At 42.0% G+C, this 15,362-nt stretch overlaps 2 protein-coding genes across 2 annotated transcripts in view; both read right to left on the bottom strand.

Annotated features, from left to right (window-relative positions):
- Nucleotides 1–5,123: 5,123 nt before the first annotated feature.
- On the bottom strand, nt 5,124–10,059 carry LOC307034973 (uncharacterized protein; the record flags this gene model as incomplete). The annotated part of the gene is made up of 5 exons (XM_079673897.1): nt 5,124–6,010; nt 6,503–6,644; nt 7,697–7,813; nt 8,386–8,645; nt 9,822–10,059. The coding sequence occupies 5 exons, from the start codon at nt 10,057–10,059 to the stop codon at nt 5,400–5,402; spliced, it is 1,368 nt and encodes a 455-aa protein (XP_079530023.1). The 3' UTR covers nt 5,124–5,399.
- Nucleotides 10,060–11,934: 1,875 nt separating this feature from the next.
- LOC307034972 (NACHT, LRR and PYD domains-containing protein 14-like) overlaps nt 11,935–15,362 on the bottom strand; it is a gene marked incomplete at its 3' end in the record, with an annotated part of 176,748 nt that continues 173,320 nt past the window's right edge. The window contains exons 11-15 of the mRNA XM_079673896.1: nt 14,940–15,110; nt 13,088–13,131; nt 12,913–12,953; nt 12,567–12,613; nt 11,935–12,166 (exon numbers count right to left, since the gene is read on the bottom strand). Of these exons, the coding sequence (XP_079530022.1) occupies nt 11,935–12,166; nt 12,567–12,613; nt 12,913–12,953; nt 13,088–13,131; nt 14,940–15,110 (535 nt within the window). The remainder of the gene's footprint in view (nt 12,167–12,566; nt 12,614–12,912; nt 12,954–13,087; nt 13,132–14,939; nt 15,111–15,362) is intronic.

Here is a 15,362-nt window from a genome sequence, read left to right as displayed (position 1 = left end):
TCTCTCTCTCTCTTCACTCTCTCCCTGTTTACAGTTGTCGGCAAAATGCCGCTCCTTGGTCTTCATAACATTCAAAGCATGAGACTGAAGTTCCCACAGGGGAGTTTTCAGAGAACTTCTGCAGGTGTTTCAGTGTTGTGGGTGAAGTCTGCAGTGTAGAAGGTGAAGAGAAACGGTCCAGCATCCCATACTGCTGATGATGGTACACCCTTTCCAATCCACACACACACACACACACACACACACACACACACACACACACACACACACACACACACACACACACACACACACACACACACACACACACACACACACACACACACACACACACACACACACACACACACACACACACACACACAAACACACACACACGGACTTCTGCAGTCCTCCAATCAGACGCCAGCTGTCTCTACACAGGTGGAATGTGCTTCCAATGAAAATAAAAAAAGACAAATTGATAAATGATATTTTTTTCACAGATTATATTTCCATTCAAAGATTCAACATTTGAAGGTTATATTGTCGTTCACGTTATTAATACAGTATGAGCAGATTAGTAACAAACCACTCAAAGATTGAAGTTAAATACTTATTTCATGTGCATTTGGAAAGCTTTGCTATTCTCTTACATTCCTCCAGAGTCAGAAAAAGTCTGAGTTAACTTTTTGGAGAACCACAAAAAGGGCTAAAAATGATAAAATAGTGCTTCATAACGCGGCTAGAGTCCCCGGCCAAGTCCCCTTGCATTCCTCCAGAGTCAGAAAAAGTCTGAGTTAACTTTTTGGAGAACCATAAAAAAGGGCTAAAAGTGATAAAAATGTATCCGTAAATAGTGCCTCATAATGCGTGTAGAGTCCCCTCAAACTCCCCTTACATTCCTCCAGAGACCAGTTCAAAAACTTAAAGTTTGGTAAGAACCAGGCTTGGGGGTCTCCAGGCAACACATTTATCCAAGCCAGAGTGCATGAATTCCTCCAGGACATTACACGGCCGTTTTTGTTCTGAGTCCTCTCAAAAAACGGGTTTCCGATTTCTTGCAGACAGCAGTCTGAAATGGATGAATTAACTTTTTCAACGGAGTAGGGGAACCTGATTTTCCCCTCTCCGTTGTAAGTTTTGACGGAGAAGGGGAAAAGTGTCCAGGGCTTCGGACCGAAGCGCCAACAGGTTGAGCTTTTTCGAGCCCCTTCTCCGTTGGCACTCAGTCGTTTTTTCGACAATTTTTTAAAACTTCATTTTTGATTATTTTAAGATATAATTGACCGTTTTCTTTACTTTTTTCTTCTTCTTCTTTCCACGGGTGGGTGTGCATGGCAGGCCGCCTATGAGCCGCCTATGAGTACCCAAATTCTGCCTGGAACCTCCATGATGTGTTTCTCCGTTTATATGCGTTAGCGTAACCGGTGATTGCAACAATGGGTCCAATGCTTCAATTCATGGTGCCCCAACCATGAGAGGGGTTGGGGTTCCCCGGAACCAGGCAGTACCCCAGCAGGAAACATGTTTTATGGTCAAAGGAGGAAAGAGTGCTAGAACCGGGGTAAAACAAAGAAAGTGTCCGACAATAGTGACTTGTGAGGCGGCCAGAGAGTCTGTCATATCTTGGTCCTATCCTCCAGGCAATGTGGTTACCAGAACTGGGTCAAATTGACCAAAATGTAAAAAAAATAAGTTTCAATTCATCCATGGAAAAGGGCTGAAAATGAAAAAAAGTATCCAAAAATAGTGCATCAGTCCCCTGTCAACTCCCCTTGCATTCCTCCACAGTCAGAAAAAGTCTGAGTTCACTTTTTGGAGATCCATAGAAAAGGAGTGAAAGTGAGAAAATGTATCCCAAAATAGTGTCTCATAATGCAGGTAGAGTCCCCTCAAACTCCCCTTACATTCGTCCAGAGACCAGTTTGCAAACTTAAAGTTTGGTAAGAACCAGGCTGGGGGGTCTCCAGGCAACAAATGTATCAGAGCCAGAGTGCACATGGAGCGGATACATTCCTCCATGAAATCAGACACCCGTTTTTTTTTTCTGAGTCCTCTCAAAAACCGGGTTCCGATTTCGTGCAGACAGTAGTCTGAAATGGATGAATACATTTTTTTTGACGGAGAAGGGGAAGCTTGGTTTCCCCTCTCCGTTGTAAGTTGCAACGGAGAAGTGAAAAAGTGTCCGGGGCTTCGGCCCGAAGGAGCTTTTTTGAGCCCCTTCTCAGTTGGCACTTAGTAATTATTTCGAGAATATTTTTAAACTTCATGTTTGATTATTTTAAGATATAATTGACCGTTTTTTTCACTTTTTTCTTCTTTCCAAGGGTGGGGGCTCATGGCAGGCCGCCTATGAGCTCCCAAATTTGGCCTGGAACCTCCAGGATTTGTGGGCTAAGTTCCATAAACTGACAAAGTCACCCAGAAATGTCACTTTTATTGCCCAAAAATATATAATACAAATACATTTAAATAGTAAAGGTTACAATTGTGCTCCGAGTAACCCGGAATTTGATTAATTTAGCCCAATGATAGTGAATAAAAATCATGTTCATGGAAAAAAGTGTAAAAAGCCTGATTAATGCATATGCAGGACCCCAGACCCCAGTGAGCTCAAGACTATGTGCATTGTGTTAGGGAACCATATTACTAAAATGAAATGTGTAAGTAAGCCAACTGTATGTAAAAAAAACACCTGTATGTAAATTGTAAATAAGCTATCTGTATGTCAAATATGTCTTGTATGTCTTAAATGATATGATGAATTGGAAATGGGGGACCCTGATGTAAACAAGACGAAAGTCATTCTCTGTTCTGCATCCCCTTAACAATTGTATGTTTTGAGCTGTACTGTACTGTACCCAATATACAAGCTGTTAATAAACTTTTCAATCAATCAATCAATCAATCAATCAATCAATCAATCAGCAGGGTCTCAGACTCACAGGCACATATGCAGAGATCCAGGGTGATGCACATGGCTTTTCTACCCAGGAATAAGTCTTTGAAAGCTGGGGAAAAGTGGTGTGAATAGAGGGAGAGAGCCCCCAGAGAGAAGCGGAGTGTGAGACTCACAGAGCGCACCCATTTTGGCAATGTACGGCAACCCAAGAAGGACATTTGACACAGCGGCGTTTCACAAAGAAGAGAATATAACGCTCAAAAAACCAGACGACATTAATAATAATAAACTTTATTTATATAACACCTTTCATGCTTGAAGTGCTTTTACAGAGTATGACATAAAATGACAATAACAAATGAGCAACAATAATTAAAAACAAGGTGTAAACAAACAGAAAGAGTTATATCTTAAAACATGAACAGTGATACTACTAAAAAAATACTTTTGCCCCAAATTATAAGCCAAATTAAAAAGATTGGTCTTTAATTTAATTTAAATGTTTTGAATCTGAACGAGAGAGATGAGTTATTGTTATTACAACGTGAGTTCCAGATCATTTGAGGATAACTCCTTTTAGTGGGTTCATTACATTCTTATAATAAGTGAGAAATTGATTTAACTATCAAACTGCAGAAATTAGAAACTTTAAATGTAGGCAATAATTTATGGCATTAATAATTAACATCTTAACTGTGAATGTCTTTCATTTTACATCAAATCTCAAATGTTTTAGTCCGGCCAAAACATTCTCTGTTGAGATTCCTGGAAAAAAGGGAAATTTCATTTAAAAAAAAGTTGATTAAAGAACAAATCTCTGTGTTTTTCAAATATAGGACAAGTATTGCTAAATCTGAAAGAGCTTCCCTAGCTTGTGAATTTCTATGATGTCCTATTTGGGTTGCCTTTCGTAAAATCGGGTGGTCATACTGTATTGGACAGTTACGTACGGCAACCCAAATAGGACATTTGACGTCAAGGCGGCTGCCTGAGTTGCACTGCGCAAGAATGTGTTGGTCTGCCATAAAGTTATAAACGATAAGAAATACGATAACAGAGAAATTCCAAAGCTGGGAAAGACCTTTCAGATTTAGCACTAATTGTCTAAAGAAAAAAACTGATGTAATAACAGAGTTTCGTTCTTGAATCAACTTTTTTATGGAAAATATTTTATGTAATTTCCCTTTTTTCCAGGAAGCTCAACAGAGAACGTTTTGGCCGGACTAACACATTTCTAATTTTACATAAAATGAAAGACATTCACAGTTAAGAATTATGTATAAATTATTAATGCCATAAATGATTGAACTTACTCAACCCACTAAAAGGAGTTATTCTCAAATAATCGGGAAATTACATTGCAATAAAAATAATTAGGTTGTCGGGATTTTGGAGTTTTTTTCTCTACTTGGCGAAACACTTCTGTTTCAAATGTCCTACTTGTGTTGCCGTACATAGCTTTCCAAATTGGCTGATATTGGGAAGTCACAGCGCCATCTTGTATACAGTCGTCTTGAATTAATATATCTTTTAAACAAGATCAGCGCCACAGTATTCATACTATATTTCCATTCCTTTGTTTAACACATAGAGAATTGTTGCACTGTTTATTGTTCATGATTATTTATAGCTTGTTGTTATAAGTGTGTACGGAGGAATGTGTCAGAAAACGATGGATTCAGCAAGTGCCTCGATCTGTATTTATTGTTAATATTCCTCACGAACACAATATAAAATAAAAATAATTTATCAATTTATCTTTTTTTATTTTCATTGGAAGAACATTCAGAAAAGTTATGTGTGTGTGTGTGTGTGTGTGTGTGTGTGTGTGTGTCTGTGTGTGTGTGTGTGTGTGTGTGTGTGTGTGTGTGTGTGTGTGTGTGTGTGTGTGTGTGTGTGTCTGTGTGTGTGTGTGTGTGTGTGTGTGTGTGTGTGTGTGTGTGTGTGTGTGTGAATCTTTTGAAGAAGCTTACTTTGTTTTTAATTCATGTTTTTAATAATAATGAATGTATTCACAGAAGCAGTTTGAACAGTTAAACGTATTATCACATATGAAATTGAACATTTCTGCATTTCAATCCTCTTTTATCTCAGTAAGTGCAAAGAAATGTAATTAAAAAGACAGACAGAAGGTAAACATCAACAGGAACAGCAGAAGAAGACAGACAGGAAGTAAACAGGCACAATATGGGCTCTGCAGTGTTTTAATAACATATCTCCCCCCCCCCCCCCCCCCCCTGATGTCCATTGAGTTGTATTCAAAACATATGATGTTCAGATTTGTTTTTGTATAAAAGAAATGAAAGAAAAGGTGGCTTTAGGGTCTGCGCTGCTGGCTGACGGCGGTCAGACGGCCACATCACCTGACCAATCAGGTACCGGTAACAATTTAGTACCTGACACCCATCTCTAGTTACAGGTAGCCACATGCAGAACTAGCAGGGGCTGTCACACTCCAGGTGTTGCTTGTTGAGCTTTTCGTAAAGATGGGGATCCAGCTCTCGGAGAGCATTGATCAGAAACCTGCTGACTCCTTTTTTTCGCACCGTGTCCACCACACCTCTCGTGCTCCCTCTCGTGCTCCCTCATTTCGGGATTTGGTTATGGCTGACTCCATTTCAGAATAACTGATCACTTTAGACTCAAAGAGTTTATCTAGAAGGTCCTTCAGGAGAGGTGAAGAAACTCTTTGAATGAACTGTGTCCGAACTGAGAGCAGCCACTGGTCTGCTGGGACTCTGCTCTCTGCTGAGACTCTGCTCTCTGCTGAGGCTCTGCTCTCTGCTGAGACTCTGCTCTCTGCAGAGACTCTGCTCTCTGCCGGGACTCTGCTCTCTGCTGGGACTCTGCTCTCTGCTGGGACTCTGCTCTCTGCTGAGACTCTGCTCTCTGCTGGGACTCTGCTCTCTGCTGGGACTCTGCTCTCTGCTGAGACTATGCTCTCTGCTGGGACTCTGCTCTCTGCTGAGACTCTGCTCTCTGCTGGGACTCTGCTCTCTGCCGGGACTCTGCTCTCTGCTGGGACTCTGCTCTCTGCTGAGACTCTGCTCTCTGCTGAGACTCTGCTCTCTGCTGGGACTGTGCCCTCTGCTGGGACATTTCTCTGGGACAATGCATGTCTTGGACCTGGTAGATAAACAGGGAAAATACTTTAGTCAACCAACAGTCAAATTAAACAGATCTCTTAAACATTAAAGTAACTCGACAATCCCAGAGGTGGATTTATGTTCACTTAAAGTTATAATATGTAACATTTCCTCATTCAAATGGATAAAAACTTCTACACCTGTATTATTTATACTTGGTTGAGTTGTGTACATAGATTATCTCAAATGGTTCAGAGAGATGTGTCATTTTAAAGGTAACAGTATCTTTCATCACGGTCTCCTGTAATGCTGCAATCCACTTAAGCATGAGATGCTGAAGACTACAACTCCCATGATGCCACGCTGTTTCACCACCACACCACACTAGTTATTACTATAGTTTTAGAACATTACAGGTTGTGTTTAATGTCGTAATGATGCGTTGCCATGGAGCCTTAATAGAGAAGGCTATGAGATGGAGCTTTAGAGTTATCAGTCTATCACTGGGTCTGAGCTCAGGTGGAGTCTTTACCTTCCAGTGACAGGCGATAATTCCAGACTACGTTTCCACGTTGGTTCTTGAGCTTCAAATCCACGGTCTCTGTGCTCGTCGTCAGGGAAACTTGAAATGTCGGATCGTAATCTGGTCCAAAACTTGATTCAAATCTTTTACTCTGAAAACCAAAAGCAGAAGTTAAACGTTTATCTGTTTCTTTCCTGATTGTGGATCCACATCAGTGGCGGCGCCAGGAGGCTATCCTGGGGGGTGCACCCCCAAGAAATGTTTTTTTTTTTTAATTGATTATTGATTCGAAAGTAATATGCTACAGTACAGTACAAATAGCTTACTTCTGGGTCTCTGTGTTTCATTCAAGCTCTGCTCTGTGTGGCACGAGCCATTTTGTGTGCGTGCCAGTGGGTATCTACTGGAGATCGTTGTGGTTAGCATCTGGTGCTAGCTAGCCAAGCTAACGGATATAAGGAGCTTTTTCAACAAAAAGGTGGAGGGAGAACTCTCTCCTGTCAGACTGAGAGTCTCAGATAACCTCAGCTCAGGTGAAGTAAAGGACTCTCAGTGTTTAAATAGTTAACTTTAGTCTAGTTATCTCAGTGGGTCTCAAACGGTTTGGTCACGATTTATGTAAATAAGTATTTCCGAGGCACACGTTTATATGATCAGTATAAAAAAATAAGAGCATAAATGAAAAACAGTTATGAAATACTATATGACAGTAAAACAAGAATACAGTTTTAAAAGGGGAGTGATTAGTAAAATATCCATGAAGAAATCTGTTTCATATGGGTGTTGAGAGATGTATCCATAGATCTCTTAATGCTGCTCTCAAAGTGCACCAGATTGATGCTTTGAACTTCAATATTTAAAAAAAGATCTTTGGATCCCAGAGGAGGTTAGGTCCACTCCCCACTTGTAAAATAGCACTTTACCCTGCTGCTTACACCTATATGCCGTGAGCTGATTATTGAGCCTTCATTGTAACAGTCACGGGTACACTGTGTATATGTGTGGGGAGTGTTGCAGTAGAAAATTCAACTGTAGCGCTAGTGCATTAATGGGAAACCCTAAATGTTTGAGCACCCTCTATGAAACGTCAAGCTACCCCACAGCACCCCCTAGAGAAAATCTCTTGCGCCGCAACTGATCCACATGCAGATACATGTGTGTTAATGATCATTGTGTTTCTTTAGAGGAGTATCAGTGACTCACCTCAGGCTGAATGAAGAAGCCCTCAGGTTCACAGTGCACACTGTAACCTTTGTACAGTTCCAGCTCACAGTCGGAGGAGATTGTGATGTTCACAGCAGGTCTGTGTTGATCAGCAACCTTCAGTAACAGAGTAACTTTGGTTATGCTCAGATAGTCAAGACAACTTTATTTAAAGATCACATTAAACAACAACAAACGTTGACAGACCTGCTCCACAAAGTGATGAGATACACAATCAATCACAACATAATTATAAGTATGTATTGCCTTTGTAAAGGAATATTACAATTAGATAATATTAATTCTTTGAGATTAGCTATTGAAGAAGCTATTCCAACGTTAACCAAAACACAAACCGTCTGTGTCAGTTATAAAACACAAAAGGCTGCTGCCCAAGCTGTAACATGTGGCTGGTAGGGATGAGATCACGTTGTCTTGGCAGTGATTCATCTCAGCAGGTCTTTCAGTTCTGTGTGATGTGTTTAACATTCATGCCATCAGTTTCCTCAGACAGAAAGACATGCTGAGAGAGAATCATACAAAACCGCAAAGAGCGATCTGAAGATTTACAGTTCAGATAGATCTTATCCTTCTCCCAGCACGAGAAGGTTTGAGAAGAGGAGCAGTGTGTGTGGAAACAGCTGTGGTTTAAACCAGTGTTTAGTCTGATGGTGAGCACATGGCCTTACCTCCTTCTTAGGGACGTTTTTCTGCAGCAGATGTACATCCAGTGTTTGCTCCTCTCTGCCCGGGGGTCGTAGGAACACCAGAATCTTGCCCTTTATCCGCAGAAGCAGATACCTTTTAATGATATCCCAGACCAGGCCAAAGAGAGAGAGGTGAGGCACCTTCACCACCACGTGAGTGCGTGTGACCTCCAGCGGCTCCAAGATGCTCAGGCCTTCATCAGTGATGTGGACGACAGACAACAGGCCGTCCAGGAGCAGCGCTGTGGAGCAAAGAGCTGGTCATCTGTTGCATTGCTGCTGAAACAGCTTCATCATATTCAATGTCACCAGGGCCGGCTCTAGACACTTTGCAGCCCTAGGCGAGATTTTAGCTGGCGCCCCTGCCCCCAGCCAGAGAATCGTACAGTAGAAAATATAAAGATCAATAGAGTATCCAAGGAATACACAATGGAATGGGGGATGGACGCCACATCCTCTAGGGGGGTCCGGGGGGATGCCCCCCCGGGAAGAGATTGTTGAACATTTTAAAGTAAAATGCTTCAATCTGGTGCACTTTGAGCAGAATTACTAGAGACTAGATCTAGGGGGTACAACTCTAAAACACCCATATGAAAAAGATCGGTTTACATTTTAATAATAAAATAAGTATGTGAACATAACGCCGGGTTACATATTGTAACCTATGATTGTAACCCTTGTTATATTAACACAGGCGGAGCCCTCTACTGGACTCTATGGGTACTACCTTAGTATAAAGACGTAGCCGGCCCCGGGGCGGGCCTACCTGAATGCGCGCGCCTGAGTCCCTAAGGAGCACGGGGAGAGCGCAAGTGCCCCCTATGTCCCCACACTCAGACACTTGCCCTGTGCAGAGTGTGTACAGACTATAGTTTGAAGCAATGGTTGCGTTAGACTTTTTCGTTGTCAACCATTTTGACGGACAGGATCGTAAAATGTCCGTCATAATCCATTATTACCTCTCATTTTATTTTTCATGTTTTAATGATGAGATGAGACACATTTCATATTTGTGTTTGGGTACTGAGCAGCAAATGTTCATTCATTCATTCGTTTTAATGATTCATACAGAACTTTTAAGGGCATGGAGAAAAAAAAAGATGAACAGAGACATCGACTGTGTGCTCACTTTTCATGTCAATGAATGATTTATTTTTTCCTGCACTGACAGCACAGCAGAGGGGGGCAGAGGCCGCTAAAAACACTGCGACCATTGTGCCTAAACACGCAAATATGAACAATGCCATCGTTTTAAATTAGACAATTACAATCAAAATATGAACAAAACATTTACAAGAACAACTAAATTGATATGCTGTAGCCTAGCCTGAACGCTGATTTCTGCATCGTCGTGCACCCTCGGACAAATCCGTTACTCATCTCAGCTTTTCTACAGATGTCGCAGAACATTCTGCCACCTTCCCTCCTCAGCCACTCAAACCCTTGATCCCACTGAACCCGGTACTCCCGCTTGAACTCCTTGTCGCTTGCTTGCCCCTCGGCCGCTGGCTGAACGTTGTCAGTTTTAGTCTTACTGGCTTGTCCTTCATCCTCCACCTCCACTGCATCAATCCCTCTTGTTTCACCTCCTTTATCCACACCATCACAATTACTGGGCTTATTAAAAAAGCTTCGGACGATCAGCTGCCGTGACATTTTGCGATTGCTAAAGCCGGTTAAACAACGAGGTAATCAACGAGGTAATCAACGAGGTCAAAAACAAGACTAGACAATAGCTACTTAATATACACACACTCGTCACCAACTAGACAGGGGTGTGAATGACTAAATAATAGTTACAGTAGAGTACAGTAGATCGCCCTCAGTCGACCTGGCCACTAAGGATGTAATATAATGTGGGCCGCTGGTGGACATGTTGGCGCTGTTCCGAGTTGTGTTTCTAATCTGTCAAAATCACGGACTGCTTTCAGATTTTTCCATCATTGTTAGAACAAATGTGTCATTGATGGAAAATATTCGGTTAACGCGAACTGTGGTGCAGGAGAGGGGAGCCCTCCAGCCCTGTAAGGGCCCAGAGCGCATTACGTCACCCCGCGACCCTCCAGGGGCTCGGAGAAAACGCAAGCGCATTTACACCCGGGGAGAGGGTCAGATGCCCACCTCCTCACCAGTCCTGTGTTGCCCCCCAGCAAGCACAGATGATGAGAAAGAGCCAGACATATCCAAGAGATACAACTTTATGAAGCGGCCTGGCGTTGACCAAGACGCCGCCGTGTATATGTCCTCCACACTCACACCTTTGAATAAAGCTGTTGACGTGGCCACAGCTCATGTGGAGTGCGCACGGACCCCCTCGGGGCAGGCTCTCCCTGCCTGTCCGTAGGCATGTGCAATGCCTTCGCAAAGGCAGCCTGCCAGGCGTTTCTTGGACAGGGCTTTCCCGGTCACCCCGCCTTGAAGCACACAAACAGCTGTTCAGTGCGTCTGAGGGCAGCTGTGCGCTCCACCTAACATGCTAGCGCACGCACCGGGCAGCGGAGGTGCAGTTTAGCACCGCACCGGGCAGAGGAGGTGCAGTTTAGCCTCCCTAGCCCCACTATGGGGTGGAAGACTAAATCCCCCCCAACTGAATAGCCCTCGACCTGAACGCACTCCTTAGGTTTTTGGGCACAAAGGAGGGGTTCGGTCCGAGTGTCTCCCCGCTCCGGTCACCCCGAATCAACAAGCAACTCAGGTGCACCGACAAAGGGGTAACCTCAGACACTCTTTTGGCTGACGTTAAGGCACGTAGCAACGCTGTCTTCCACGACAGTGCTTTCAGGGAGGAGAGGTCCAGAGGCTCAAACGGTTCTGTGACCAGAGCCTCGAGCACCAGCGGCAGGTCCCACTGCGGGGCGGAGGCGCACACTACTGGGCGCAGCCTCCTGACCCACCGTAAAAACCTTTGCTGTTATGCATAAACTTTATTAATCCTTTTTTATTCTCCAGACTGCTGAAATGTTTGTAATCTGCTGCCAGAACAGCTTGACTGTGTCCGGTCTCATGTCTGAGTGATTCTCTAGATGTGTGAAGAGTTTTCTAAAGCTTTTAGGGCGTAGGAAGTCTAACTTATAAATGTTGCTGTCTGTTGTTTTGTTTTGTCCATGGTTCAGCCAGACTGACAATGTAAAGAGCAGAAAGAGCAACAGATGAATAACAAAGTAAGAATTCATCGAACTGCTAGCTTAGCATCACAACAGTAACAGAGAGTTAGCGTTGAGTTAGCACTGTTAGCAGCTGAGCATGCTGTGGACTGACCAATCACAGTTAAATCTCTTTAATATTACAGTGAGGAGACTGCAGAGGGTCCAAAGAAAAACTAACTCAGTATTTAGAGCTGCATTGCATCGTATGTTCAATAATGATGTCATGCTTTTAATCATTTAATTATTCTTCTTTTGAAATAGATTTGGTGCCTGAATTATACTGTTGCTATATTTGTTAAACTAGTTTAATAAAGCTGCTTTATAACTCTTGAACGCTTGTGAATAGTATAAAGTGCTAATCATTATATAAGTGTATTTGTTAACACTAGATGTCTTTACCATCCTCTGTCTCACTGTGTGGCAGGTGGAGCTGGCAGACGGCAGCTTCATCAGAACTCTTCACGTTGAACAGCGGCCCTGCTGCCTGCTTGCCAGCTGATTGGAGGAAGCTCTCCTCCCAAGGGACCGTCCTGTACAGAAGCTCCGCCTCCTGAGCCATGACGAACACCAGGCCAGTCGAAGCACACTGGAACTCACCTGGACCAGGACACCTGAACCTGTAGACACACAGGGGACAGGTTACTACACCAAGCCTTCACTGGCCTGTGTTCTGACTGACAGGTGTTCATCCAGCTGGAGTCTGACCTGGAGGAGGGTTTGTTGAAAGATCTGAAACACCTGATGATTACAGGAACATCACTGAAGATGTGTCCACATGCATCAGAATGTGTGTGTAAACACATTTTTATTAAATTAACAAAATCTCGAGTCCAGCGAGGATCTAGCCTGGCACAAGAAAACAATCCTTCCTACACACAGAGGCATTATTTTATTTACGTCTGTTGGAAAGAGATTGGATGCAATACCTCAGGGTGAAAGACATGAAATCAAACACAATTAAATGAATATATATTATTAATGTGTTTAAAATAATGTTTGGTCTTGTTATAGGATTACCTGTATGAAGACTCAGTTGTGTGTTCAGGGGAGAAGGATTCAGGAGTCTGGAACAAACAAAGTTATTTTAATAGAAATCAAGTTAAGTTCTAGCTTCATGAAAGCAAACCACAATTCCACAACATATTCAGACCAATTTGAAAAATGCAAATGAGTCTGGATCAAACGGGTTATTAACGGGTTAACATGTCACAGTAGTACCAGCCAATCACAGCACATTGGGGGCGGTATATTATATATATGTATATACAGGTTTCTAGATAAATTGCGAGCGTTAGAGCATTTAACTTGACAGCCCTAATAAATGAAATAAATATACTCCACTCTGTTCAACTGCTCCTCTCACCTTTCTATCTGTCTTCACTTCCTGTTCCACATCGGAGTCACCTGATGGAGAGAGGTGGTGACAGAGAAACATAATAATAAAACAATAATAATAATTATTGTACTATAAATATCTTTTAAGATCAGATTTAATGTACAATAGTTTGATGAATGGAGGATATGGTTTCAGTACTCACAGGTCTTCTGGATCTTGGCTCTGATCGTTTCATCATGTATGATCCTGCAGGGATCAACACAATCCAACAGTTTTGGATAAAGTTTAAAATCAGTGTTTGTTCTTTGAGTCAGCTTCAGAGTCCTGACTGATCTCATGCTTTACATCCCATCATATTGTTATATCAATCTTGGACCTAGTCATAGTAACTAGGTTATGTTATTGAATTACATTTATTTGATTGTATTTCCTTGAGGCTGGGGAAGATATCCAGCATGTGGTTCAACATGTAATACAAGTAAGTATATGTACAACATGGAAAAGTAAATAAAATAAGTTTAATAGGACGCTGTGGATTTATTTTCTCACACCGTGTAATTACACAATCAAACAATCTATAATTTAGCTCTGGCCTTCACAAAAACATTTTGTTGAATTGGACACATTTTTCCCTCCTTTGCAGGGGGGCGTGGTCAGCTGCAACTCATGCAAAGACCGGCTGGAGGAGAGCAAAATAGAGCGAAATGAGGCATGGCTAAAATGCATGATCTGTTTGGTATTTTGAAAAAGAAAACATATAAATATACCTTATATAGATATGGCCCTACAATATATTATTCAAATATAGCATGATAGGTCTCCTTTAAAAGACAGCAGCCTCATAAGCCAAGAAGAGTCACAAGGGTGTGTCACTTTGCTGAAGGATAGTTGTGACCAGCTATCCAGGCCAGACTCTAAAGACTTTCCAAGGTGTAAAATGCGGCTTTAAAATTGTATTTGTATCATTCATCAAAGAAAGCAGAAAACATGCATTATGTACTATGGAGGGACTCTGACAGAGGATTACTCAAAAAGTACACAGTAAAAGTACTTCATTTTATTTCTGGTTGCAGTCAAGTACTGAGTCCAACGGTATCAGTTTTATTCAGAACTTATGGTAAAAAATATTTGTATCACTCATTGAATATAGCAGGAATGAAAATGAAGAGCAGCTGATTTGAAAAGACAAACTCGAGAGACGGCTGAGTGACTGCAGTGCAGAATCGCTGTATAGTTTAATCTCCTTACAATGTTGTCCATTTTAGACACAGGCTTATTATATTTACAGCCCGTAATAACATTCATTTTCTGGGCTCAATGTGTGTCTTGGCTGTTTTCGTTGTGATCGCTAAATTCACCTTGTTTATAATATTATCACTATAACACTGACCCAGATCGCTGGATCGCTAGAAACACCTGCCATCAGACTGGCAAGGGCTGTTCCATGCCCTGCTCAACCTCCCGCCATCCCAATGGACTCAGTAGCGCCCCCTGCTGCCGTGGAGCATGTGTTAGTGTGTATGAGCACAACGTGACTTTTGGCAGTAATATTCCACCGTGAGAAGAAAAAGTTTTATTGTTGTAAAAAAAAGTTTTGTACTTGTAAAAAAAAAGTTATACTTGTAAGAACCTGAATTTGTCTCTGAAATATGATTTATTAGAAAATTGTTATGTCTTTGTTTGATAGGTACGATTTTTATTTGCAAAACTGAATGCATTAGTTTGTAGATGGTGTTTTGTATTTGCAAACCACATTGTGTTTGTTAGTGAATCACAAGGCATTTGTAAAACTTGTTTGGTTTGTTTGTGGAGTTATGGCAGGAAATTAGCTCCATATTTTCCACTCTTCTGTAAAATCCTATATGTCTTTTAGAAAGTTGCTAACTAACTAAATGTGGATTTGCATTTTCAGCTTACAATATAAAGTTGATGGAAGAATGAAAGAGCCTGCAGTCAGTGGGAAACATCACTGATCTGTTGAGATTCCCCAGAGAGAGAAACACCTCTCTGTGTTTAATATAATACTGCTGAACCAGCAGAGACCCCGTACTGACCCGAGAGTCTCCAGTCTGCAGTCTGGACTCTCCAGAAGATCTCTCAGCAGCTCCACTCCTGAATCCTGCAGATCGTTGAGACCCAGGTCCAGATCTCTCAGACGGATGTTGGACTTCAGAGCTGAAGCCAGAGCAGAAGAGCTGATCTCTGACAAGCTGCAGCTCCTCAGTCTGAATAAAGAGAACATGATGTAACTTTAGAAAACAATGTTCCTGTTTGAAATAACTCCAGGTTTAATAATCTGCTCAGAGCTGAAGAAGGTCAGAAAGTGGAAACTCCAAACAGGTTAAAAACTGTAAGATACAGAAAGAGGGAAAGAGCTCTCATTCATATTAAAGACAACGTGCTTCTACTTCAATAAAACGAGGAGACTTCACATCTGAAACTCTGCTCCATCTCCACTAACTCATGATGTGCAGCCA

The sequence above is a fragment of the Notothenia rossii genome (genome assembly GCF_949606895.1).
Source record: "Notothenia rossii genome assembly, chromosome: 4".
In the NCBI taxonomy this organism is placed as follows: Eukaryota; Metazoa; Chordata; class Actinopteri; order Perciformes; family Nototheniidae; genus Notothenia; species Notothenia rossii.
The sequence above is the reverse complement of the archived record's forward strand: the minus strand, read 5'-3'. Positions and strand labels throughout refer to the sequence as shown.